This window comes from Peromyscus californicus, unplaced genomic scaffold, assembly GCF_007827085.1.
Source record: "Peromyscus californicus insignis strain IS unplaced genomic scaffold, ASM782708v3 Scaffold_16__1_contigs__length_79575227, whole genome shotgun sequence".
In the NCBI taxonomy this organism is placed as follows: Eukaryota; Metazoa; Chordata; class Mammalia; order Rodentia; family Cricetidae; genus Peromyscus; species Peromyscus californicus.
The window spans coordinates 69897335-69924925 of NW_026294458.1; the positions used below are offsets into that span (position 1 = coordinate 69897335).

Here is a 27591-nt window from a genome sequence, read left to right on the forward strand (position 1 = left end):
ACTTGCTTTTATATAGCTCCTATAGACTAGATATAATAACCATTCATAATGGTGTATAAGAAACGCAACATTATTGGGTAGGGTGTGAATCAATGCATTGATATTGGAGCCATCTTTGAAATGGCTTCGTGACAGTGCAACAGTCGACCTCTTATCCAGTGACCAATTGAGGACAATGACTTTGTCATCCCTAAGAATAATTCTCCTCCCCAAACAAGAACACACACAAGTCACAGACAGAGAAAATAAAGGGGATTTCCTGACCATAATGGCAGAGGCACCAATTAAATACAGTCATAGCATTTGTAACATAAATGTATTTCATTGACTCAGACATATAAAAAATGAGTTCTCCCTTAAACGTAAGATAAAAGGAGCTAGTTAACTGCAATTATAAAGAAAATTACTGAGGTCCAGACATGCAGATGAGGGTGTCCAAATGCAGAAACAATGATCCTATAAGAAGCCACACCCATTACTGAGAGTATATAAAGGTCCCAGAAAAGGAGTGATTTTCAAATTCAGTCATCTGTTATACTCAGCTCAACTTACACCTGCCATCAACATGTCCTACGGCTGCTATTCTGAAAACTTCTCCTCCCGTTCCTGTGGAGATCACCTGAACTACCCTCACTCCTCCTGTGGCTCCTCCTATCCCCGGCACCTGGTTCAGAGCACTAGCTTCTACTCTCCCAGAACCTGCCATCTGGGCTCCTCTCTCCACAGCGGATGTCATCAGAACTGCTTCCAACCCATCAGATGCCAGACTTCTCATGTGGTGCACAGTTCCTGCCAGCGTCCCTGCTACACCCCAAGGGTCTCCAGCTTCTGCAGCCCCTGCGGGACCACATATGCTGGCTCTCAGGGCTTTGGGTCCAGCAGCTGCCACTCTCTGGGCTATGGGTCTAGAAGCTCTTACTCACTGAGCTGTGGATCCAGTGGCTTTAGACCCCAGGGTTTCTCGTCACAGGGCTATGGATCTGGATTCTGCCACCCATCCTATGTGCCCTACAGAACCTGCCAGTCTTCTTGTTACAGACCAAGCTGTAGTACTAGATCTAGATTCTACTGATCTTCTTTCTAATTTCCAATCTTTCTGACCACTGTCACCAGTCCTGGATTCTTGGCTGTTGTTATCTTCCTTCAACTGGGAAGAACTATCTTCTCATTCCCTGATTTCCAACTCCTCACTTTCTCTCTGACCCCAGCTACTGGCTGACATATGTCCTTTGAGAACTCTGTAATTAATCTATTAACTCAAAAATAAAGTGTGCATTGCAAATGAAATTTATGGTGTTGAAATTCTTTCTAAATTTATGAATACTTAAAATTTTGGTTAATGAATATACTGATTTGCTATCCAGCCATGCCTGCTTTTGTGAGTTGTTTCCTGTATGCTTGTTTTTGAGGTTGTGAAACAGTGAATTGATTAACATTAAATGAACAGTATGCACAGGATTACAGAGTTTGAAGTTCCACTAAGCTGTGAATTAGATAAAAAAGTCTTATGTGCCTCAGATAATTTTCTTCCTTAAGAACATAAAGCAAAATCATACTCTTTGAAAGCATAGATTTTTTTATTAATTAAATCTCAGATGCAGAAAAAATGATTTCCATCAGTGGTGGGTTCTCGAGTCTATGCCAGCTGGTCTGACTAAGTTCTGTTAAGAAGGCAGAAGTCAAAATGTATTTGATTTTATGACTGTGGGTTCCCTTGTGCACTGGCAATAAATGTTTTGATTTGAATCTGAAATGTCTCCCATAGGCTCATGTCTTGAATGCCAGTTTAACAGGTGATAATCTATTTTAGGAGGCTGTGTAAACTTAATTAAGGGGGGGCCTACCTCAAAGCTATGCCTTTGAAGGTAATAGGTCAGCAATAGTGTCAGCCCTGCTGTCTGTATTTCCTTGTCTTCCACAATGTGAATTCTCATCATCTCATATTCCTAATTCCACAGGTAGACCCACTCTCCTGTGCTTCCCTTCAATGCTGGATCTGCAGCCCTATGAAAGGGTGAGTCTGTGTGAATCTTTCCCATACAATGTTCTGTCAAGTATCGGGACATGGCAACACTAAAATAAATACAGAGGAAATGAAAATTACTGCACCGATTATGGAAAATGGTATAGATTCTCCAAAATGGTAGAACTACCAGATGATCTAGCAGTTCCATCATTGGCTATATAGCTAAAGAGGATTCAATCAGTGTGCTTGAAAGACATAAATACAATACTTCTTACAGTACCTTAGAAGTAGAAGAATATACTGAAAAGGGACTGCAGAAAATGTGGTACATATCCATAGTTGAATTTTAGCCATTAAAATGATGAGATGCTATCCTTGAGACAATATGGATAAAAGTGGAGAACAATATGTTAAAGGGTATAAGCCAGACTCCAAAAAGCAAGTCCTGAATGATGTCACCCACATGTGCAATCTGAAAAGTTTGCTCTCACAGACACTGAATGTAGAGAGGTGATTCCCAGAGACTGTAGAGGGAAGGGTTGGGGTGGGGAGCCGGAAAAGGTTAGCCAGTGAGGAGTTAATTTACAATTTGATAATTACGAAAGTCTCATATGTAGACAGTTGTTAGTTACCCCCACTATGACACAATTGGTTATATCTTGCATGTTGGTAATAAAAAAGTAGGATTCTTGCTTGCTTTTCTCCATCGGCCAATAGACCTTTGGATACTATGAGAGGCAGTCCTCAGTGAGAAGTCCTCCAGGTCAGTTCCAACTCAATTCCTCTAAATCTTGTGTCTGAAACTTGAAGTGTCTTAAGCAATAGTGCCTTCCCTTCACATTAAGGAAGGCGACCAAAGGCAATGGCAATAGCTTGCTTCACAGGAATGTTCTCTTGTACTCCGTTATCAATTCAAAGGGAGGTTTACTTTGCCAGGCCCTGGGGAGTTGGTTAGTCTAGGGCTCTGGGGGAGAGCACTACTAACCCAAGTGTTAAACTTCATTTAAAGTATTTATATATGTATGTATGTATACACATACACTATATATTATACACTTATTTTTAGATGTAAAGCCTGTACAACAATAGGGAATTCATGCCTGGGACTGTAAACCTAATCAATTGATCATAGCTGATGATGAAGTCATGGACCCTAGAAGAGAACCTTCTATTGCCAATTTCCTAAACCACTATAATTTCCAACTGCATTCTAAAGATTTATACTTACATAAACAAATAAGTGTAGCTCTCTCCCTGCACCATCAAAGAAGTTTATTTTCAGGAAACAAAGACCACCACAGAAATTGACAACTGGTCAAAATGCAGAGAGCAACTGACTGTGGGAAGCCCATCCCAAACTGAAACATCTACAATATAACCTCTATGTTTAGGGCCTAGGGAACATCACAGATTTCATGTAACAGTTAAAATACATTTAATTTAAAAGCATACAAAGAAGCTATTTCCACCATTTACAGCCACCAAGATGGAATTAGAGTGTACTTTATTAAAGAAAATGACCAGACTTGGAAAGATACTCTAATTCACTTACATGTGGAATCTGAAAATGCTGATGACATAGAGTCAGAGAGCTAGAAGGTGACAGCCACGAAGAACACAAGGAAATGGAAGATGGCCTACAATTTGATAAACTAGAAAATTTTCTTTTAATGACACATTTCACTGAATGATAACCAAATTTAATACATAGTATATTGTTAAATTGTAAAATTACACAGAGTGTCCTCTTTGGATTTCATTTAAATTATTACTTAGATGAAGTTGAAGATAATGTCATTTATATCATTAGAGGTGAGCATTTCATATGCATTTTAGTAAAAAAATACTTTTTCATGGTAATATTGTCTAATTTATGTGCCAGGAAATTCCTGAAACAGATGTGAAGATAGATAGCTTAAGATAAGGTGCCTATAACTGATAAAATAGATGATTCATGCAAGTTCCCATAAATGCCCCCACCATTATTCCTTTATTTTATATAGCTGTCTTAGTCACCGTTTCATTGCTGTGAAGAGACACTATGACCAAAGCAACTCTCATTAAAGAAAAGGAAGCATTTAATGAGGTGCTTGCTTACAGTTTCAGGGGGTTAGTTTATTATCATCATGACAGGTAGACTGTCATCCAGGCAAGCAGGTATGGTGCTTGAGAAGTAGCTGAGAGTTTTACATCCAGATCCATACAGAGAGAGAGAGAGAGAGAGAGAGAGAGAGAGAGAGAGAGAGAGAGAGAGAGAGAAAGAGAGAGAGGAAGAGAGAGAGAGAGAGAGAGACTGGGCCTAGAGTGGAATTTTGAAATCTCAAAGTCTACTTCCAGTTACATACCTCCTCCAACAAGGACACACTTCCTTAATCCATCCAAACAGTTCCACTTAGGACTAAGCATGCAAATATAAGAGTCTATGGTTGAGGGAGGAATGGCTGTTCTCATCCGGTCTACCAAAAGAGCCCTAGAGAAAAATAAAAATCTTAATAAGAAGCACTATAAAATGACAAGAATATCTGCCTTGCATTAAGACTCAAAATAACAAAACAAAGTAAAATCCAAATATTAAAATTTTTGCATGCTGACTCATACATGTGTTCTCAACACTTAGGAAGCTGAGGCGAGAGAATTGCAGTGAAATCAATACCAGCCTAGCTATATAGTGAATTTTAGGACAGGTCTGGGCAGCGAGACACCATATCAAAAAACAGAAAGAGCAACAAAAAAGCAAAAGTAAAAGAAATACCATGTTATTTGAATTATCCAGAAATGGAAAACCCCCCAAATCATTGTATGTCTTCCCTCACTTTATCTGTTTCTTTCTTTGAGTACCATCATCCATATTCAAATTGGTAACCAGTTGACCTTGTTTCAAGTCAAAAGTCTTTAGTCATTTTGCCTTTAAATAGTCTTTGTTTATAAGTGTGACCCATCACGTTTCTCATTCAATTTATCTTACCTGTTTTCCCATTAAACTGGATTCTAGAAACAATATAAAACGTATTTTAGAAATGGAAAATCATTGTTGGTAAATTGAATATTTTTATTCAACTCAAATAAAAGGGATGACATCATTGCAGTCTTCACCGTAGGCAAAAACCAACCTTTGGTCACATTATAGATAAATACACAGCCAGGTTTCACCAGGGACAGGACAGGGACATTTCTTTCCATGACTGGGTGCCATTAAAGCCATAGAGTACCAACAGTTCTGACATGGCGGCATCTAGTTTGATCAGTGCTAAAACAATACAGTAAACTGGCCTGTAAATAAAAAGTGAAGAATGATATTCATCTGCTCTTTCAGAAAAGGTATTGAGGGACACATTTAGAAATGAAAAATTGCATGTCAGCCATGATGGCATATACCTTAAACCCAGCTTTAAAATGCAGAGGCAGGAAGATATTGATTTATAATAAATTTTGCGGGGTAAATATTGAGATGTTGTCTGAAAGGAAAGAAGGAAGGAAGGGGGAGAGAGAGAGAGAAAGAGAGAGAGAGAGAGAGAGAGAGAGAAAGAGAGAGACAGACAGACAGACAGAGACAGAGAGAGACAGAGAGAGACTCCTAAATAAGGGCTAAGAACATAAATGATTCCTAATCCAGAAGTCATTAAAATCAGAATCTTAGTTATATCCAGCTGAGCTCACACCTGCTCTCAAGGTGGCATACAACTTCTAATCTGAAGACTTCTCATCCCCCACCATTAGATACTGGCTGACTCCCTCAGTTTCTTCCAGTGCCTCTCTGCCCCAGCAACCTGGTCTACAGCACTAGCAGTTGCTCTGACATGACTAAGACCACACCATTCCATTCTGATCCCATTGTGTGTTTGCTTAGACAGTTCTCAGCCCCCTAGCTCCTTCCCCCAAACACTCGTATCTGCCTTGGCAACACATTTGAGGTTTCCATGCCATGGTCCAGATGTACTAACCAAAATAACCTGCAAGTTATCTCTAAAATAGCTACTATGCTCTGCCAGGAACAAGAGTTTCAAGCTTATCTTGACCCTCATGTAACTGTGATGTATTTTTGTGGATTTCGCCTTTAAGAACTCTGTATCCCTGAACTTGGCAGTGGGAGACTTTTCAGAAGCCCAAAATAATTCTTCATCTGGCTATCAGTAGAAAGGACTTAGAACTCTTCATTGTGGATCCTGAGTTATGTCGTATCTCTGGGCTTTGGATCCAGCAACTGCAATTCCCTGGGCAGGGAGTCTGGAAGCTGCTGCTCACTGGCCTGAGGTTTGAGTGGCTTCAGATTCTTACGTCATGGAGGATATATTGCCTTCATCCTAATCTATGTGGATACACTCTTTTGTCCAGTGTTATACACCTCCTCGAGCTATCAAACTTCTACAGAGCAATCCATGGATCTAGTTTCTGTTAATTAATATGTGGACAGGCTAGACCATCTAAATAACTTCTAGAGGTCTAGCCTCTAACCAAGTAATTTTCTTCAGTTTTGAGAAAAATACTCCTCTTTGGGACCTCCAATCAGTTGTTAACTTATTTTTCCTTCAGTTACAATCTACTGACAAAAAAAAAAAAAAACTTTGCATGGAAAATACATAGAGCTTAATGAATGATCTGTTTGGTAAATTAATGGAATTAGTGGGATAAAATTGTTAGACCATTCAGTGAGAATTATACTCACACAATTTGAATTAATTCTAAGGGATTAATATAATTTACATTCATGCATCTTCTTCATAAATAGCTGAAAAAAACAAATAAATATTAGCTACTAAAATCATACATTCTAGCTTCAAAATATGTTGCTAGTTTCTCAGTTTTATCTGGAGAAGAAATTTTTGTGTGTATGTATGGTTCTTATTTTGTTTTTGGAAGCTTGTTTAGTCTTGCTAGGCCTCTTAGAGAAATTTTACAAAATCTGACAGATTGGTATATTTATCTTAGGCTTTTAATATTTCCCTTTCTAAAACTTATGCTTTCTGTCACTGTTTACATTACAAAACAGATTTTATGTGAATAATGTGAAGAAAAGTATATACTATATTTCCTTTGAATATGGAACATTTATGGTTTTTAAGGAAAACAGGACACTAGGAAAATACTAGTGGGAAAATTTGGTCATATGAAAGTTTTCTACAAAATAAAGAGAAGTTTTCTTTGATTTAGTACTGAGTAGACCAAAGGAAAAATACTCACTAATATAAGTATTTTACTCTTACTGACATTTGTATATGTGTAAGGAGGAAGTCAATTATCATTTGTAAGAATTAATTATGATTGTGGAACATGAGTTTTCACCTTCTTGGATCTAATATTTATACTAAACATAGCTAGGGAGAAAAGTAATTAATATTTCCTATTTGCTACTTCAAAGTAGATTTGTAAATTCCATTTTCGAATTTTATGTTATGCTTCATATATTTCATATAGAAAATAATGAAGTGGCATGATTGGTAGCATATTGATTGTGCTTATAGTTAGTTACAAAAATATTATCTTTGTACACAGATAAATAAACAAAGCTCAAAGAATTTCTCTATCCATTAATTTGTAGAACTTCACAGCAATTATGACAAAGAAATTTTACAAACCGCACTTTCTTCACCCAAGAGGAAATGAAAACTCCAGGGAGATCAGGAGTCCACAGTTGGTCCCCGCCCTGTGAGGACACAACAGTCAAAGACTGTGAGAGAGGGGGAAGTTTGCAGGAAGCAAAGATATCCATGCGAAGAGAAATAATAATGAGAAGTTTGAAACTATGACATAAAAGTTGACAAACTAGAGGTGTAGAAAGATGTTTGTCAACAACAAATTTACAGAGTTAAAATGGAAGGTACATAGCATAGCCAAAAATCAGCCCAGAGCTGTTACCCAGGTACCAGCAGTTCTCTGTGTGTATGTCACCGTCATCTCATAACTTACTTGGTTGTATTTCTTTGCTACTAAAATTACTTTCTATTTGGCCATTCTCAACTTATTTTTTATCTCTGTAAATATCCTCATATATTTTATAAAACCAATTTTGTCAGTCATACAAATTATATTTAGAATAATATTTAGTTATTTAATATAAATACACAATAATGTCAACTTGTAATTCATTATGATGTAAAATATGTATCCATATAGGTAATAAAATTCTTGTACTACACATGACAAATAAGATGTTAGAAGACCTGCAAAGTTTCTTGGTTATTAGTCAAACATGTTCTCCCCCTACTTCTGCTTGGTTAGGACCTAGTTCAGGACCAAGTTTAGGCAGCATTTTAATGTATAGAATTATTATAAACAAACCTTGTTTTCAGTACTATAGTCTAACCAGTGTTAAGGTACTGAATGCATTGTGGGTGCCAAAACATCTAGTTGTCATTTATGGCAAGTCTCAGAGAGGAATCATATTACAGTAAAATAGATTCTAGAATGAAATCTTGCACTCTGCAGAGGGAAATTAATATATCTTTGGAAAGGTAATCCCTAAGATTGTAGATAAACCAAACTTGACCAAGGGACACTATTTATCTACACAATTATTTACAACTGTCCATCATTGCTGATCCTTTCAATCCACTTGTCATAAAGTCACATGGTTGCACAGTAGAGTTAGTTTATAGGAAAGGACCAAGGCAGAACAAAAAAATCAGACTATAACAACAGATCCCCCAGACCCCCATAATATCCTTTGCTCAGATCACATATGTAAGCAACCTTGAAAGTCTTGAATAACTAGCTAAAAAAGAGTATAGAATATCCCAGCTAGGTTTAAAGATGAATTGTGTTTAATGTGGCTGCCTTTAAATAATGCAAAAAGAAAAATGTGTTCTCTGTGGTTGGAGCTTTATACTAAACACTGTGTTATAAACTTGGAACAACTGAAAATGATGTTCCAGTTGATACTTCTAGATTCCTGTAAAGTGGAAATTGAACTGACAAGCTCCTTCAGGACATGGGAGAGAGACTATTAGAATGTTGACATGAGGAAATCAGGGAAAGAGACAGATAGACAGATACATTGGAGCGAACACAAAATGAAATCTTCATATTTCATTCCAATGCCTAATGGAGTATCTACTGTGGAAGAGAAAATAAAATATCAAGGACACAACATGATCCTGCCAGGTAAGTTCAGGCTTTGCCAGGAGTCTCTTGCAAGGAGAAAATTAAGAAAAGAAGAATTGAATTAGAAAAAAAAAGCACCCATCATTTTAGAAGTGGAAAACAAGAGTTACTTTAGAGTGTAGACTGCCTTTTCATGATTTTCTGATTCTTATGTTGCTAACTATTCTTTCTTTTTATCTTTTTAAAATTTAACATCTTTAGTGATTCTTTCAGAGTTTCACATCATGCACCATAGTTCTGTTCATCTCCCTGTCTTCTCATAATCTTCCCTCACTCCTGCATTGCCCCCCACAACAAAAGAAAGCAAAACAAAGCAAGCAAGCAAATAAACAAACAAACCTCTTCACTTCTTCTTTCTCACCCCTTCAACACCTCTTCATTTGTCCTGGTAGTATTGGGGGCCTCAGTGTGTCACACAGTGACCCCTTTTGTCCTATCAGCTTTACTAGCAAATGTTCCTTGCAGCGAGTCACTGGTCTGGTTCAAGGTCTCTGGTTTCTGGTTCACCATCATCACTGGATTCTCACCAGAACTCCTCTGGGATAACCAATGGCTACCCCACTCTTGGAGATTTTGTGAGTATTGTTCCACAGAACCAGTCCCTTCATGAGGTCCAGCAGGTTCTACATGGGGTAGATGTTAGCACAGGCCAATCTAGTGGTAGCTGAGCTGGTCAGTCTGGGCCACTGGGGCCACCCACCTCAGGCAAGGGGGCAGAGTCAGCTCCCCTATGCCCATAACCTCAGGGTCGATTTACCCTAGCCTGTAGTGAGGGGTGGGGCCAGCTCTCTTGCTGCTGTGCCCAGCAAAAGGCAAGGGAAGCTTTCCCTGGGCCAGCAAAGGGTAGGGCCGGCTCAACATGACTCTCTGATTTCATCTTGCATGTTTTCTAAGGCCCACTGAGGTGATACAGGCCACAAAAATCAAAACAGACCCCAGCTGCAGCTAGATTATGGACCCGGACATGGCCCTCAACTGCAGTTCTGGCCCGAATGTCACCATGACATTGGGTAGCAGCACGGGCTTCTCAGATCTGCATTCATCATGGCCCTCGGACACCAGCCTGGACTCAGATGGCTGATCTGATGCTGGGCATCCTCATGGCCCTCCGTGGAAACAGGAGTCACATACATCAATCCAGACCCTGGCTGCTATAGGGCCATAGACCCAGACATGGCCCTCCTCAGCAGCCTGGCCGCAGATGACACCATGGGTCTGGTTGACAGCACAATCCACCCAACCCAGATTTGTATGGCCCTGCTGCAGCATGGTGCCCAGACCCAATAAGACTGCAGGCTACTGCTCAGATCCCAGGCCTCTGTGCAGGCTCTAGTGGCAACCTGGGCCACAGACTTCAACACAGACCCCAGGTACAGCTGGACCATGGACCCAGATGTGACCTCAGGTAGCAGCATGGCCTGATCAACATCCTAGCTGTAGGTAGTAGCCCCAGCCACTCAGATCAGGATGGCTTTGGCAGCAGCATGGCCTCCAGAGACCAAGAAGGCCACAGGTTGTAGCCCAGACCACAGGCTTCATGTGGCCTTTGGTAGCAAGATGGGCCATGAACATCAACATAGACCTTGGCTGCAGTAGGACGATGGACCCAGACATGGTCCTCAGCAGCAGCCCAGGTTGTATCTGGTTGTCTCCATGGCCCCAGGTGATGGCAAGGCTGTACCAACCAGCATGGCCCCAGGGGCAGCCTGACCCTTGGACCCCAACATGGCCCCAGGTGAGCCCAGACCACTGTTATCAGCATGGTCCTTGATGGTAACAGGAGCTGCAGACATCAACACCTACCCTGGCTGCTGTAGGACCAGGAACTCAGACATGGCCTTTGGCATCAGCCTAGTCCAGACATCACTATGACCCTGGGTGGCAAGCAGACCTCCCCCACCAGCCTACTCCTCACCACCTTCATCATAGCTCCAGGTGGCAAGTAGCCTACTCTTCACTCTGCCTTTCTGCCTCTTTCCACAGAGCAGGAACCATTCCATTTCTCTTTCTCTCCCATTTCTCCACCACACATTTGCTTATCATAATGGGCCCCACCTGCTCAGCACCACAAGGAGGACTATGGATGTCTTCCTGCTAGCCAGGTTCTTGAGGACCCTGGATGGCCTGTGACTAGCTAGGCCTGTCTGAGCAGAACTGCATCAGGTGGGGCGTGGATTTCTTCGCCAGCTATTCTTTCTTAAGTCATATTTTTATTCAGTCCTTTGGAGGTCAGAAGCACTCTATACTGATGGACTCTACACAGATGATGACCCATGAGAATATGAATTGGCAGTGAAAACTAAAGGCGGTCATTAAATAACGCCTTGCAAAGAACAAAGTGTCTCCCAGGATCACTTGAAATACTAGGAAAGTGAAAAAGAATATCCAGGTAAAAAGAGGAACATGGAGAGATGGTCAGACAAGAAAGGTGGGCTGCCTGATAGAATGATGTTGCTGACCGATCCCCTAATATAGGGATATTCATTGTTTTTGTGGTGTTATAAAAGTTGGAGCTTTTATATTAAATATGATTAGTAAGATGCTAGTCAATTACAGGTACAGTGCTTAATGATTTACACATATGTAAAAGTGTACATACATGTAAAAAAACTGAGCCTGTAATTGTGTCACACCCACTGGTAAGAGTACAGGTGTTTCTCAGTTAACAGCACAACTTTAAACCCCGACCTTCTCACGGCCATGCACGTGACCTCCTATTTCCACTCTTGTAACAGCTGCTCTGAAAAGTTATCCTTGCGTTAGGTTGGAGGCTTCCTGGCCCACTCACGCTTTTCCTATGGTGTCTCATATGAAGGGATCTTTCTATAGTCATTGCTGTCTTCTTGATAGTAGGCTTATGTGCTGCTTTTGGTCCAGTGGCATCAGACCAGTGGTACATTTTCAGGGGATTTTATTCCCTGTGTTTTAGACCCAGAGCAAAAACATACCATACATTTTCCTTCTGTGAAAGGTCAAACTTGGTTTTGGCACCCTGAATTAGGAGCTGGCTTCCAAAGTGAACAATTTGATGAATTCCATAAACGATCATGAAAATGTCTGTGATGTTCATTATGAGATTTTCCAGGGACAAGTAGCTTTTATGTCTTTTATCGGAAGTTCTTTTCTCTTAATTTTAAGATTATAGTGTGTGTGTGTGTGTGTGTGTGTGTGTGTGTGTGTGTGTGTGTGTGTGTGTGTGTGTGTGTGATTATGCCACATATGTGCAGGTGCTCACTAAGACTAGGAGAGGACGTTAGATCCCCTGAAGTTGGAGTTATATGAGGTTGTTATATGAGCCACCCTACATAGGTGCCGGGAGCTGAACTTGTGTTCTGTACAGGAGCAGCTCTTATCCCTACAGCTCCTCATAACAAGTTTTTATTCTCTTTCCACTGAATACTAGGTTAAAAAAATAAGTTCTTGTGTCTTCAAATTTAAGTAATAATGAGCTAAGTGTAAACTCAGCACTGTTTAAGAAATGTGTACAACTTTATTTTCTTCCAAATAGATACACAGTTTAATGATTATAATCTAATTTCCTTGCTCATTCTGACATCCAAATAGTTGTACTTTTTTTAATAGGATATTAATTGAAATATGTGTTCCGTTTGATTTAGCAAGCTAAAAGCACATTGAGGCCTAGAAAGATGGCTCAAGAGTTAAAAAACATTTAAAAAATGCTAGTAACTCTTAACCAACTTCAAATAAATTTGGTTAATATTTTGTTAAAAGTTGCCAGTCTTATGCAAGCAGTGTTAAATTCACAGAACATTATAAATTTTACAAAGAGAAGCTACAGGTGATGAGTATAGGTCCCAACGATGTGGTTCCAGCATCTTTCTGGTTTCATATCAATGTTTTATTGAAGCCCAAAATAAATATGAATGAAAACACAGATGTAGTTAAATCAGCAGATGCAATTATTTCACTTTATTCTGAAAATAACATTGGAGACACTCTCATTCTTTGTCTAATGCTCTTAGGTTGCAGAGGGTAATTCAAGAGGTCATATTTAACTAAGATAAATGGGCTTCTATGTAGTAACATCACAGTATTATCATTGAAGAGTGGTGCAATCAAGGTACTCCATTTTTTGAGGATGGTATATGGACCTGTTGCATATAATTTTCAAAACATTTCTACTTATTTTAAAGATAAGTAAATACTCAGAATATATCACAAGTCTTCACAGTTCTCAATTCAAAGGTCAGTATCTAAAATTTCCCGATTCCTAGGACCTCGCTGATCAGCAAAGCCAAAAGGAAGACAGAGCATATCATGGAATTTTCAGATCTAGAACTGAATAAGCAAGCAGAGAGAGTTGGCATCTGTTAGTGCTGATTGTACTCTAGCAAGTTTCTATGTACTGTGAAACAGATAGTGCCAGATCCTTTCTTCTAAGACAATAATGTGATGGTATATTCCTGCAAGCCTGTGACTAGGGATAACTGTGTAATGCATAGACTTGTTTCATATGTGTTAATGGTAATGTATCATACACACACACACACACACACACACACACACACACACACACACACACACACACACACTGATTGTTTACAATTCACGTTAAACTACCAGTCAGCTACATTTCATCTTATGTTGAATGTCTGCTGAATTCAGCTTATGCTGAATTAAGTTACCTAACAAACATATTCTTTTTCTCAACCAGAATTTATTGATTTCTCATTTTGACAAAATTCATTGATTTTTCTTTAGTCTTTTCGGATGAAGGGATATATGATGCAGAGACTTACAGATGGACAGTCAGAGTTAAAGTGATGTGGTTAGCATACTTAAGACTTTAGAGAATAAAATGAGAATTCTTTACGACACAAAACCTATTTCAAAACATTAACTTTTTAAGGAATTGAAAATAATAAGCACAAACCAAGAGCATCAGAAATTATACTAAGGATTTGGTACTGGAGAAGAAAAATCTGTCTTATGAGTCATGGAGAAGAGATACAAAGAAGGATTTCTATACAGCAGCAATGTTGCCATTTCAAATGAGATGGTCAGAAAATTCTTTGTCATGGGGGATTACAGGGAGAGGAAATAAAGATGCCACTGCCATCATCTCTAATCCCCACCCACTGGATGTTAATAATAGCTCCTTTCTAGACTATACTAGCAATAGTTGAGAGGGTGCCTGAACTGGCTTACCCCAGTAATCAAATAGGTAAATACCATAACTGTCATCATAGAACCTTCATCCAGTAACTAACTGATGGATGCAGAGATCCACAGCCAAGTATCAGGCCTGAGCTCCAGGAGTCCAGTTGAAGAGAGAGAAAGGGGATTCTGTGAGCAAGGGGAGTCAAGATCATGATGAGGAAACCTACAGAGACAACCCAACCAAGCTAGCGGGAACTCATGAACTTTAGACCAACAGCGGTGGAGCCACCATGGGACTGGACTAAACTCTATATATAAGTGAGACAGTTGTGTAGCTTGGTCTGCTTAAGGGACCCCTTGGAAGTAAGATCCACACCTGGTGCATGAGCTGGCTTTTTGGAGTCCACTACCTATGGTGGGACACCTTGCTTAGCCTTGATGGAGGGGGAGGGGCTTGGATCTGTCTCTACTAAATGAACTAGGCTCTGCTAACTCCCCATGGGAGGCCTTGCCTTGTTGGAGGAGGGAATGGGGGGAGTTGGTTGGGGTCTGCAGGGGTGGGAGGAGGAAAGAAAGGGAGATCTGTGGTTAGTATGTAAAATGAATAAGAAATTGCTTAACTAGAAAAAAAGCAAAGAAAAATAGCTCCTTTCCCACTCATGATGACAATGGCAATCTGTATTTTGTTGCTAATAGCGTGGTACCACAGACTATGTGGTTAATATTGAAAAATTTATTTTAGCTTACCATTCTGGTATAGAGTCAAGGGTATAGGACCACTTTTTCAGATGGTTTTCTTACTGGCAGTGTCCAGAGGTGGCATGATCTCCAATGTGGACAAAACTCAGAAGCAATCTGTGTGCGTTTCCATGTCTTCTTTCTTGGTCTTCATATAAACCCTCCAACATTAATCCTGTCATCCATATATACAATACATACTTATATACTATACAATGTATGCGTGTGTGGGTACATATTTACACAAACTTATAATTTGATTCTTACTGCTTTACTTCATTGTTCTTTTTTAAATGTATCTATTCAGTTACAATTTTTTTTATGCTCCTTTTTGGAATTTTCAGGGTTAGCAATATAATTCCCAGTTTTCAGTTTCTCCAACCTTCATGTCATATAGCCATTGATTTACCTATTTCAGAATATCTTACCAATATATGCTCATCCCTGCTGTTTCCTCATCATAGCATTCCCTCAATAGAGCAACTTCGGCCTGACTCTGGAGCTCAAATAAATATCTGTTAGTAACCCTGAGCCTGATACTCATCTAGCATCTTGCTTCTAAACATCACCTGTATAGGGCTCCACCTGTTCTGTGCTTGTTTGTTTCATTCACTTTATGGCATTGCTCAATACCTTATATCATAGAAGAGGCCCCATAATGAAAATGAGGAGGTTAATCTTTATTAAGCCTTCAAAATCTTTTGTGTATTCATTTAATGTATATGAGTGTTTTAGCTGCATATATATCTGTCTACCACATGCATATCTGGTGGCAGCAGAGGCCAGAATAGGGTGTTAGATCTCTGAAAGTGGAATTAGTGACAGTTTGAATCACTATGTGGGTGCTAACAATTGAACCTGAGTCGTTTAAAGAAGCATCTAGTGCTTTTAACTGTTGAGCCATCTCTTCTGCCCCATGAAGCCTTTTAAACAAGAGAATAATTTTGAAATAATTATTGAAACAAAAGAAATGTCATTCCAAAATGTAATTTCCTGACCCAGAAAGCAGGAGGAAGATAAAGATGAATGACATACCAGCAGAAAGAGGAAGGGTATTTCGGGCCAGATTGACAAGTTGATTAATACAAATAGACATGATATTTCTGACACAGGGTAGTTAATTGGTTTTGCATAATCATGAAAACATGCACCCATGAATACTACCTGTAATGAATTAAACAACTGCTATCACAGAACAATCTGTAGATTTGCTAGCATGCATATGGTAGAGTACAAATGGAGAAATGGTAACCTTGTACATTTCAACACCTATGGTCAAAAGCACATAAAGACAAAATCATGGAGATATAAATGTCACAGAGAAACTGACAATTTTTTCGGTATAATGCAGAAGTACTTGCATTCCCTGTTAAGATGTCCCTACACAGGTACTCTAGAGCTGTCTTCTTGCAGAACTTTCAGGGTTACCTGCAAAGCCTTGCAATTCTCCAGGGATTCTTCTGCCTATAGTCTTCCTTCATCAGAAACCTGATGTACAGGACCAACATCTGATCTCTTGATATCTGCCAGCTATACTCCTGTCTCACAATGGTTGGCAGACTTTTCATGAATCCATCTGCTACCAGACATCCTATGTGTTGTCTAGCCACTATCAGACATCCATTGTGCTATCTAGTCATTGCCAGACATCCTACTACCACACAAGGATCTTGATGTCTTATAGTTTCTGCCAGATTACTTATAGAAGACTTCTGGTGTTTGGTGAATGTGGGGGCATTGCCTGTCTTTAGACTTAGAAGCTGCTGTTCATTGGGCTGTGGATCCACAGGATTCTAATATTTGAGTAATGGAATTCATAGCTTACCTTCTCTGGACTATGGTTTTGGTTTCTGTCATTCAACTTCTTTGCTTCATGTAATCTCCAGTCATCTAGAGACCAATCAGTATATGATCTGGCCTCTACTGATGTACACACTAGTGTTCAGCTCTTACATAGAAATGTCAACAATTTTATTTTCACTTGATCACAGCCAAATGGCTGAAAGCCAATAGCAATCTCATTTTCACTAGAAGCAATGACCTTCATCCTATCCAAAAATGAAGTGCATACTCATTCCATGACCCCCCAAACATCTTTGTTTAGAATTATAAAACTAAGTAACAAAGAAAGTTAAATAACCTAAGAGTGACAAGTCTAAGGATGCAGAGGTAGGAGGAGCAAGATTTCTTGGCCAGCATGGGCTACATAGGAAGACCTTGTCTCAAAAGAACAATACTAACAGCAACAACAATAAAAGAAAAATCACATGAAACAGAAACAAAAGAGAAGAAAATTAAAATGTACAAACATATGTGCATTATTAAATTTTTGTCATAATGCAATCTTGATAAGTATAAACTTTGAGAGTTCTAAATTAGAATTTTGTTTTGTCTCTGAAAGTTTTTACCTAGTTGTATAAGTTTATCACATACATAGCATCTTTCTGAGGCTCAGGGATCCTTATTGAAGAGGGCTGGACAGATTGTACAAACCAGAAGCTGTGGGTACGGAAAAAGGAACAGTACTATTTCAGAAACAGCAGGGCAATTGCATAGTGTTTGTGAAAGCACACACAAGACTGCACAAGCTCCAGACAAGCAAATTTTAACACTGTGTAGGAAGGTGGTTATGGAAGTCCTACTCGTAGTTGAAGAGCTACTGGAAATTGATAGTGTCGTGAAGAGGGAAAGCCAATTTTCTTTAAGAGTGTACAGCCCATGGTAAATCAGTCATGCCCCAGTGGAAAGCCACACATCCTAGAATTTATGAGAAGCACTGGTGGGCCTTGATGGCGTTTAAAATAAAAAGGCTACAACATTAAGGGGGAAGGGAAGGAGTGTGTGTCTGGGTGGAGGGGTGTAAATATGATCAAAACATATTGTATGAAATTCTCAAAGAGCCAATATAAAACAGAACTGCCAAAAATTGTGTACAATATTTCAATAGTTAAAAATATACAAGTCTTCACTTGTCTTTATTTTTAAGGATGCTTATAAAATTTATCTTATTTTTTATTTATGTTCACATGAGTGCATGCCATCATAGCTAGAGTTGCAGATGGTTGTGAGGAACACAATTTGGGGGCTGGCAACTGAACTCAGACCCTCTAGAGCAGAAAGTCTCTTAACTGTTAAACCACATCTCCAGCCTTGGTATCCAAGACTGTTAAAATCATATTCACATTTATACCACTCTTCACAGAACAAAAACAAAGAATTGGGTAGGTGTGTGTGAAACACAGAAAGAAGTAATCATGTTAAACAAAAAATTCTGTTTTTACAAAGATTAAAAAAAAATCCTTATCATGGTAGTGTAATTTCCAGGGGGGGGGAACTATTAGCTTCAAGTTCCATTTATTTAGTTAATCTGATGTTGGTTAACAAAAATAAATAAGTTCTTAGAGTGCATTGAACAATTACCTGTGGATTATTTTTTTATAATATATAAGAAGGAAGCCAGTAAATTCTTTATATAAGAATTTTGGTTGAAAATTAATGATAATTTAATTCAACAATCTCCAGTCACATAAACAATGCTCCTGAGAATCACAAATGTTTACATCAACAAAAACATGGAACTTAAAAGTTCTACTAGAAAACAACAGTGAGCAAATACAGACTATGTTTCATAGGAATTGAAACAGACTTGAATTGCACCACTCTTGATAACATGCCTGTGATTAATCCTACCCTAATTTACTATATCACAAGTGCAATCCTCTACAAATACAGTCCATCAGTCTCAAATCATCTTTAGAAATTGATCAAACATCACCAATTAGACCAAAAGGCAAGATAAGACCAAACCACAACAGAATACAAATAAGCCCTGAACACTGATTGATCATCCAGTACCAAATGGTCATCCCTCAAAAATACATATAAGTAACTTTATACAGACTGATTGCTGTGGGATGGTCTGTATGTCAAATGTGCTGCTCTGATTGGTCAATAAATAAAACACTGATTGGCTAGTAGCCAGGCAGGAAGTATAGGCAGGACTAACAAAGAGGAGAATTGATAAAACAGGAAGGCGGAGGGAGACACTGCCAGCCGCCGCCATGACAAGCAGCATGTGAAGATGCCAGTAAGCCACGAGCCATGTGGCAAGGTATAGATTTATAGAAATGGATTAATTTAAGATGTAAGAACTAGATAGCTAGAAGCCTAAGCCATTAGGCCAAACAGTTTAAATAATATAAGCATCTGTGTGTTTATTTTATAAGTGGGCTGTCAGACTGCTGGGGCTTGGTGGGACCTGGAGAGAAAACTCTCCAGCTACAACTGAGATTAAATTTAGGAATATATATGTATAGTCCTATACATATATACATGTAACAGAAATTAATGAAATAAGACATGAATTTGAAAGAGAGCAAAGAGGGATATATGGGAAGGTTTGGAAGGAGAAAGAGGGAGGCAGAAGTGATATAATTATATTATCTCAAAAACAAAAGAAAAACGTACTAAAGAAAAAAAGGTGTGCATATAACAAAAGTGCAGGAATGATTATACTAGATATGACAGACATAGGTGACTTAGGATCACAAAGTTAATCTTGAACTATACATGAGGCCATTGAGATTGAGAAGCTTCTATGTTTGGACACAAGGAAGGCTAAGAGCATTCATACTGGTTCCTAAGTTCCACTTTGACATGGCTTTCTTTACATCATTGAGTCCATCTCCCTTCCCCCATCTCTTCCCCATTTTCTTCCCAGTCATCATCTCCCTGAACAACAACAACAAAATCCACAGTAACAGTTTCTACACTTTCATTGAAAAATATGAAAGGGCCAGGTAGTGGTGGTACACGCCTTTAATCCCAGCACTCGGGAGGCAGAGCCTGGCGGATCTCTATGAGTTCGAGGCCAGACTGGGCTACAGAACGAAATCCAGGACAGGCACCAAAACTACACAGAGAAACTCTGTCTCAAAAAAAATAATATGAAAGAATCAAAATGATACGAAAAATACAGAAAATTCTACTCAACTTTCCCTAAAAGAAATTGAAATAACAGCATGAAGTACTTCCCTGTGATCTGAATTTCATTTTGTTCCTAACTTATATGGTTTATTAAAAGGTCTAAGTTATATCTGTGTATGTTTCTATATTCTGTGGTGAAAAATTATCAAACAGATCTTGAAGACACTGCATTAGTATTAAGGAATACATTTTGTATAAATCGGAGTTATCACTGATGGTTAAAATTATACCAGATATTAGAATGGTTCATTGGCCTATGGAAAAACTATAGTAAAAAAAACTAAAATTCCTTTGGAGAAGTAGATGCAATAATAATTACTTAGTACCATAATGAAGTCCTCATAGGTAACTGGTAATTATAGCACTGTGAACAATAAATATGCAACATCTCAATTGGTACTGTAGCTAAATGCCACACTATCATATAAGTTGTAATCAAATCATCATCTTATTATTATATGAGACATTCTATTCACACAAGGGTCTCTTGAGAAATAGCTAACCCCAACCGTGCTCCAACTATTTTTGTTTGTTTGTTTTTTGTTTTTTGAGACATGGTTTCTCTGTGTAGCTTTGTGCCTTTCTTGGAACTCACTCTGTAGCCCATCCTGGCCTTGAACTCACAGAGATCTGCCTGGCTCTGCCTCCCGAGTACTGGGATTAAAGGCATGTGCCACCACTGCCCAGCTACTCCAACTATTTAATATGGAATATTATATATTTTATTTTGCAGTTAGTGGTACTGAGGATGGAATCTAGGGTCTTGCATATAACCAGAAACTTGTATGCTATTGAGATGTACTCTTAGTTCTTAGCCCCTAAGGTTTAGCATTATTTAAGTTCACCAAGATGAAGATATGTTTATCCTTATCAATCATCAACCTGGGTGCTCAGATTTGGACAGGTGCAGTCTTGCTGGTCACCAGATAACTCCACATCTGATAGATCCTGTCCCTAGCAGGCCTCCAGCTTTCTCCTGTCTTCTCTACCATGAAACATGCTTATTAATTCTGCAAATCTCAAATTCAGTGGCTTAGGTCTTAAACTGCTACTATCCAAGCAACAGTGTTTCCAGGAATGGCTAATCCTCCTGTTCCTGGCCAACCTGTAGTAACTTCTAGAGAACAATGCATGGATTTCGATTTCCTGGAAACTGCCCATGTCATTTCTATTCAAGGGATTTCACAATTCCTATTTGTGCATTCTTGTCACATTAGAGATTATAGATAACAGCTTTACTCCCCCTGAACTTAACTCCCATTTTTCCATTAGTCATGCTTCACTAACACATTGTTAAATTTCTTATCGGTGCCAGTCAGTATTCAAAACAAGATTCATCTAATGCTGCTCTAGAGAATGCATATGAGCAAATGTTTTATGATTTTCCAAGAAAATATGTTCATCCACATATCAGTCAATAATGAAAAAAATTAAAATGCTTTAAAATGTATTTGCTGTTTTTCTGAACATACCACTTAGCATCACTAGTGTTATTTATGCAAATAACTACTGAATCTCAAGAATATTGTAGAACATTTCAATTGGCCTTGGTGGTACACATCCATCATTTGATTCCCAGAAGATCTTCTACATATTGAATTTAAAGCCAGCATGGACTGCTTGGTGAGACATTGTCTCAAACTAAATAAAAAACCAACCTCATGAGATATTTTCTATTTTCAAAGATAGTAAAACCAATAGATTCAGTAAAGGTCAGAAAGTCTACTGAGGATATGTAATTATGTGTTTTTTTTGTGTGTGTGTGTGATTGGAACAGAGGGATGAATCAGTAATTTATTTCACAGTTTCATGATTTCTGTATTTGTTGATCCTTCATTACTAGTTCTGTCCACGAATTATGAAGCCTGTTTTGCTGTAAGTCTGCTGAGTTATGATTTTTCTCTAAGCATAAAATACTCTTTTTCTTCTTTGTTCAATTTTCCTTCTTATTTATTCAATTTTCTTTGCCTTCTCACATATCCCTCTGTCTACTCTCTTGGCTAGTCAGATTTGGACTGTCTTACAGTCCCAATGTGTAGACTCATTTATCAAATAGTAGTTTCTCCAAGAGAAACTTAAATCTCTAGTCTTCAAAAACACTGGAAGTGTCAATCCTCATTGTAGGTTTATCAAACAATCTGAAAATCTTCAGTGTATTCAGCAACCGCCAAAGCTGCTAAAATAAACATAGAATAGAATACAATAAATGTATAAGCTAATAAAAGGAAACAGAAGACAATGATAATAAATAAAATATGCACAAAACATAAAAACTCAATAACACATCGAGTAAAACAATATGAAGAAAAAGGAGATAAAGTGATTCATTTTTATGAAAATCTAGAAGAATTGGAGTGTTGATTAAAATTTTTATAGTTGTAACTGGGGAAATGGCTTGGTGAGTAAGTTGCTTGTCACCTAACCATGAGGACCCAAGGTAGTTCTCCAGCACACACATACAGAACTGGGTATGGTTACAAGCATTGGCAAACCAAGTTCTGGGAACAGACAAGGAGATCCCTGACTCCCTGGCCAGTCATTCTAATCAAAATAGAGAACTTCAAGTTCAGTGAGTCCATTTTTAAAAATAAGGTGGGGAGAAATAGAGGGAAGATATCCAATATCTAACCCTGTCCTTCAGATTTACCTGTATACATACCCACAAACATACCACATGTACTTCCCTTCAAGCCGCCTCCTATGCACAAAGGAAAAAATTCATAGTAGTTGCCTATGGGGGCAGGGGTCACTGAGAAAGAAACATAAGGGAATGAAGGTCTTAAGTGAGGTACTATATCTTGATAGACAAAAGCATACAATTTTCAACATTGTCAAATCTTACTCTTTAAAACCAGTTCTATTCTAACTGTTACATCTATGGAATTTTTTTCTGAATATGAACTTTTAAGACTTAAGAATTTCATTTTATGTAGTCTCTTTCAGCACCAGCAACTTCATACTCATGGATACTTCTTATAAATAACGATTTGCTTGTCTTTTCTAGTAGAGTCTTTGTCTGATTAGAATAGAGATTACACATTTTCCTAATATTATTCTTCACTTCAGAGAGAGACAAATGAATGTAATTTAAAAAATATATCTAACATCATTTGCATAAGATAGATTTTGCATAATGGTTAAGTTCCCATGATGATATGAAAATGATGGTATGTCTTGGTTGTACCTTACCAAACATTCTTGGAATCAGAAGCATTTCAGACTTCAAAACTTCTCAGGTTTCAGTACATATACACAATAAGAAAACTTGGAAAATTCCCGGTTTAAAGTCGAAATTCAATTATGCATCAATTATACCTTATATATACAGGCTGAAGACAATTTTTATACAGTATTTTATCCATTGACTGTTGAGTACAGGGATATCATGGTGACATTGAAAATTTTCAGGAGTGAAATTTTCAGAGTAGCAATGCTAATTTGTATAATAATAATAATAATAATAATAATGATGATGATGATGATAATAATAATAAAATAGTTTAAAGGCATACCTAACAAGAAGTTCAAAGTAACAGCATGAGGGAGGGAGAGGACAAAGAGGCCCTCTGTAGTCACTGATGACCTAAGCCTTGACAAGCAGAAACAGCAGAAGAGCAATGCCTGAAAATTACTCATGAGAGAATTTCTGGAAACTGGTCACAGCAATTCTTGGAAATCTGCATGGAAAACCAGTTGGTTAACAGATGATGATTAGCCTTGGCGGTTGATTATGACTGTGAACAGCCAATGCTTTGTTTGCGAACCTCTGTGTTCAAAGTCTTTGGCCTTGCTTGTGTGTGCTGTCTCAGTGTGCATTAGGAGGATGCTGGAAGAGTAGAAGCGACGAGCTGCAATCCTGAAAACTGTTGGCTGGCCTCCTGTTAATTACAGAAGGTGGAATTAACTTACAAATTTGCAGACCACAGTTTGCTGTCATGTATTTAATTGTTGGGATAGAGAGTGAATGAGATCTGTATGCTAGGAATTTAGTCCTACATAACTGAAAGATAATTACGTCGCTGGTGGCACTTAGTTTGGTCTAATTTGTGGTGGCAGACACTGTTTATGTGTTCTGACTGGTGCAACTGTCTTATATACTCAGTGTAAACTTAAAACAAACAAGAACACCACAGGTCCACATTACATTCAACACTCCCATCCTTCCCAATTTGTGAACCTCTGTAATGACCTAGCTGACTCAGCACTGAAGGTAGGTGCTCCATAACATCATGAAGGGAGAATTGTACAACATATCACTTGCCCATGGGGAGACCAAGATTTTAAAGTCAGTGTTCATTTGTAAATATGTCATAATAAAACCTTTCGGTTTGTATAATGACTATATTCTAATAACATTTAAAAAATTCAAAGTGAGATTTTTATTGAATGCATATCCCTTCTATATTTTCCTAATAAAATAATTATTATTCAAAGACTGTATTATGGGCCCTCTGTACTATCCTTTTGAAATGCAGAAAGCCACACTTGTGTCTAAACTCTTGGGACAGTAACAGATTAAACTTAGGCTGGTCAGGAAGCTCAAGAGCTTTTCTCCAAACTTTGCAGCTACCTGTGCTTTGAGAGAGGAAACCTGACAATTTATCCTGGGTAATAATTATAAACATAAGGATGATAGAAATCATGGAAACCCAAAGACAGTATGCAAAGGACTGAGTACTATTTTCCATACCAGCTTTTGCATTGGTGGTAAATTCTTTCCCCCAAACTTACTTCATTGTTACATTTTCCCTATAACTATATAAGCATCATGATTATTTGCTAAAAATAGTAATGAAGGAGGGAAGGGGGAGAGTCACAGCAGAAGGAAAGTGTCAGCTGTGGAATAAAGGACATCAGAGAAAATGTCCCAGGTGGACGGAATTAGTGGATACCCAGAGTAACATACAGTGTGGTTTCAAGCATAGCACTGCAATAACCCTAATTGTGATCTTTAAAATTCACCTAATTACTGGCATGCTGTGAATGTGTTGCTTTGATTGATTGACAAATAAAACACTGATTGGTCAGTACCCAGGCAGGAAGTATAGTATAGGTTGAATAAGCAGAGAGGAGAATTCTGGGAAGTGGAAGGCTGAGTCAGGAGATGCTGCCAGTCACCACCATGAGAAGTAAGATGTAAAGTACCGGCAAGCCACAAGTGACATGGCAACTTATAGATTAATAGAAATGGCTTAATTTAATATATAAGAACTAGATAGCAAGAAACCTGCCACAGCCATACAGTTTATAAGCAATATAAGTCTCTCTGTGTTTACTTAGGTTTGAGTGGCTGTGGGCCCTGGTGGGACTGGAGAAATCTGCAACTATACCTAACTCTTCTTTTCTGCTTTTACCACTGCAGAGTAAGTTCACAGAATACAGGGATGCTGGCTGCCATTGATTTCATAGTTTACACTTAGTTACTGCACCGGCAAAGGAGGAAGTAGCATGATGACATGGATGGGATGTACATATAAGATTACCCTTGACAGGTGTCCAATACTCTGCACTCCAGTTCCAACTTCAGAGAATGTTTAATGATCTCATAAAACAAGAATAGGTAAAATATGTGAATGTTATTTGATGTGAATATTGATTCCTTACAGTATCAAGCTAGTAATTTTGCTATACTTGATGTGGTCTTTTAATTCTTTCTTCTAAGTATTTAAGCTAGATAGAAAAGGATAGTATAATTCCAGATTATTCATTTATTAAAGAGACCATTGTGTCATTTTTTGATAATATTAAAGATCTAGGTTTTTTTCCCTAGATTTAATTCACATATTGGCCAAGAACCCAGGTATAACTTCACACCTGTTGAACCTAGCTATTTTTAATCTGTTGTCATACTTATACAAATGGAAATAATTTTAACAGATTGAAAATATTAATTGGGCTATGGGGACTAAACAATTTTTTAAAAGTGACACTCCTGCATGCTAACTTCTCAAAGTTGAGAATTAACACAGAGACATTAATCTTCTCTGTTAATATCCCTCACGCATTGCCCTTACCAAGTAAACTTAAATTTTTTTTGTATTCTTCAAGTTTCTAACACATTCTGCCCTTTAAAATTCATGCTGTAGTCACTCATTTAACAAGGATAATCAGTTCTCTGGGTCTTTACATAGAGAAAATCTTCATGTAAAAACTCAGAGTGCTCAGGAATATCTGCATTGAGAAGGAAACACACCTAGAGACCAAGTAAGTTAGTGTTACATTCTTAGCCTTCCAAAGCTAATACCCCAAAGTAATCACAATCAACGATAATTCAGGCATTGTATATTTTTTCTTATGCCTAAACCAAATGTCTGATTTAAGAAAAAGCAACACATTAAGGAAAGATTTATTTTGGCCCATGATTTGATGATCCATTTTACCACAGGAAAACATCACAGCAGCAGCCATGTGAAGCTACTTGCTTACATCTTGGTGATCTAGGGAAATACACAGAACAGGAAGCCAGATAGGGTAAGAAACCTCAAAGTCTTTCCCCAAGAGAGCCCATTCTTTCAGTTAGAGTTTGTCCTGTAAAGGTTCCACAAACTTCCCAAATGGTAGCCTTAGTGTGAGATCAAGTGGAGAAAAGATAAGCCCCTAGGGACTATTTATACATCCAAACCATAATGCATTAGATGTAAATAATAACATTAAACTCATAATTGTGCAACAGGAAGAAAGATTTATTAAGATAAAATGATTTCCTGAGTAATTTTTGGAGAAGCGAAAAATTATCAATTTTATCAGCAATGTAGTTGAACTTTTCCCTAGTCTTTCAGTTTGTCAGGGCCAAATCTGAGTGTTAGAAAAGAAAAAGGCAGCAGGAAATCAAGAAAATTTCAATACTTTCAAGGACAAAATGAAAAGACAATTTTGCTACAGAATCTGCATTCAGTATTGGCATTGGAAAATCAACAGACTAGTCAACAGAATCCAGATACGTAGAATGGTTGGTAACAAGATGAATAGAAACCCCTAGAAGGGAAAGAGAGTGGGCTACAGACAGTGGATCTGTAATATCTGGTAGGAAAGCCATGGACTCTGTAGTTCAGAGATCTGAAGCCACTGGATCCACAGCCCCCTGAGTAGCAGCTTCTAGATCCATAGCCCAGGGAACAGCAGCTCCTGGACCCAAAGCCTAGAGACTCAGCATATGTTCCCTGGCAGGGACTGCAAGGTGTGAAGCTCCTGGGATAGTAGCAGGGCTTCTGGCAGGGGCTGGACACCACACAGGACCTCTGGCAGCTGGTGGGCTCAATGCAGGTCTCCTGACAGCTGGTGTTCAGAGAGGATCCCAGCTGGCAGGTGCTGGGAGAGCAGCTGGTAGTGGTGTAGACCAGGTTGCTGGGGTAGGAAGAACCACAAGAGGAACGTGAGGAGGGCAGGCAGTGCCCGAGGGAGCGGGAGGAGAAGTTTCCAGAGCAGCAGCTGTAGGCCATGTTGAGAGGAGATGTGAGTTCAGCTGGATGTACCTGGGAGGATTCTGAGTTTGAATGTCATGCTGTGGAGAGCTGGGTTTATATATTCTCAGCAACAGGTGTGGTACCCAACAGTCTCATCCTTGATGCATCTGTGTGCTTCCTGGTTTACAAATGTGGAACTCAGTAATCTCTGTAATTGTTGTTGTATTAGTTGCATAGTTTTCTTCACAGTATATTTATGAGTTTTGTAACAAAAGCCAA

General features: G+C 38.5%; 2 protein-coding genes across 2 annotated transcripts; one reads left to right on the top strand and one right to left on the bottom strand.

Moving 5' to 3' along the window:
- The first annotated feature begins 565 nt into the window (after positions 1-565).
- On the top strand, positions 566-1072 carry LOC128111586 (keratin-associated protein 13-1-like). The gene has a single exon (XM_052739831.1). The coding sequence runs from the start codon at positions 566-568 to the stop codon at positions 1070-1072; it is 507 nt and encodes a 168-aa protein (XP_052595791.1).
- A 25760-nt stretch (positions 1073-26832) lies between these two features.
- Positions 26833-27348, bottom strand: LOC128111587 (keratin-associated protein 13-1-like). Its single transcript, XM_052739832.1, has one exon. The coding sequence runs from the start codon at positions 27346-27348 to the stop codon at positions 26833-26835; it is 516 nt and encodes a 171-aa protein (XP_052595792.1).
- Positions 27349-27591: the final 243 nt, after the last annotated feature.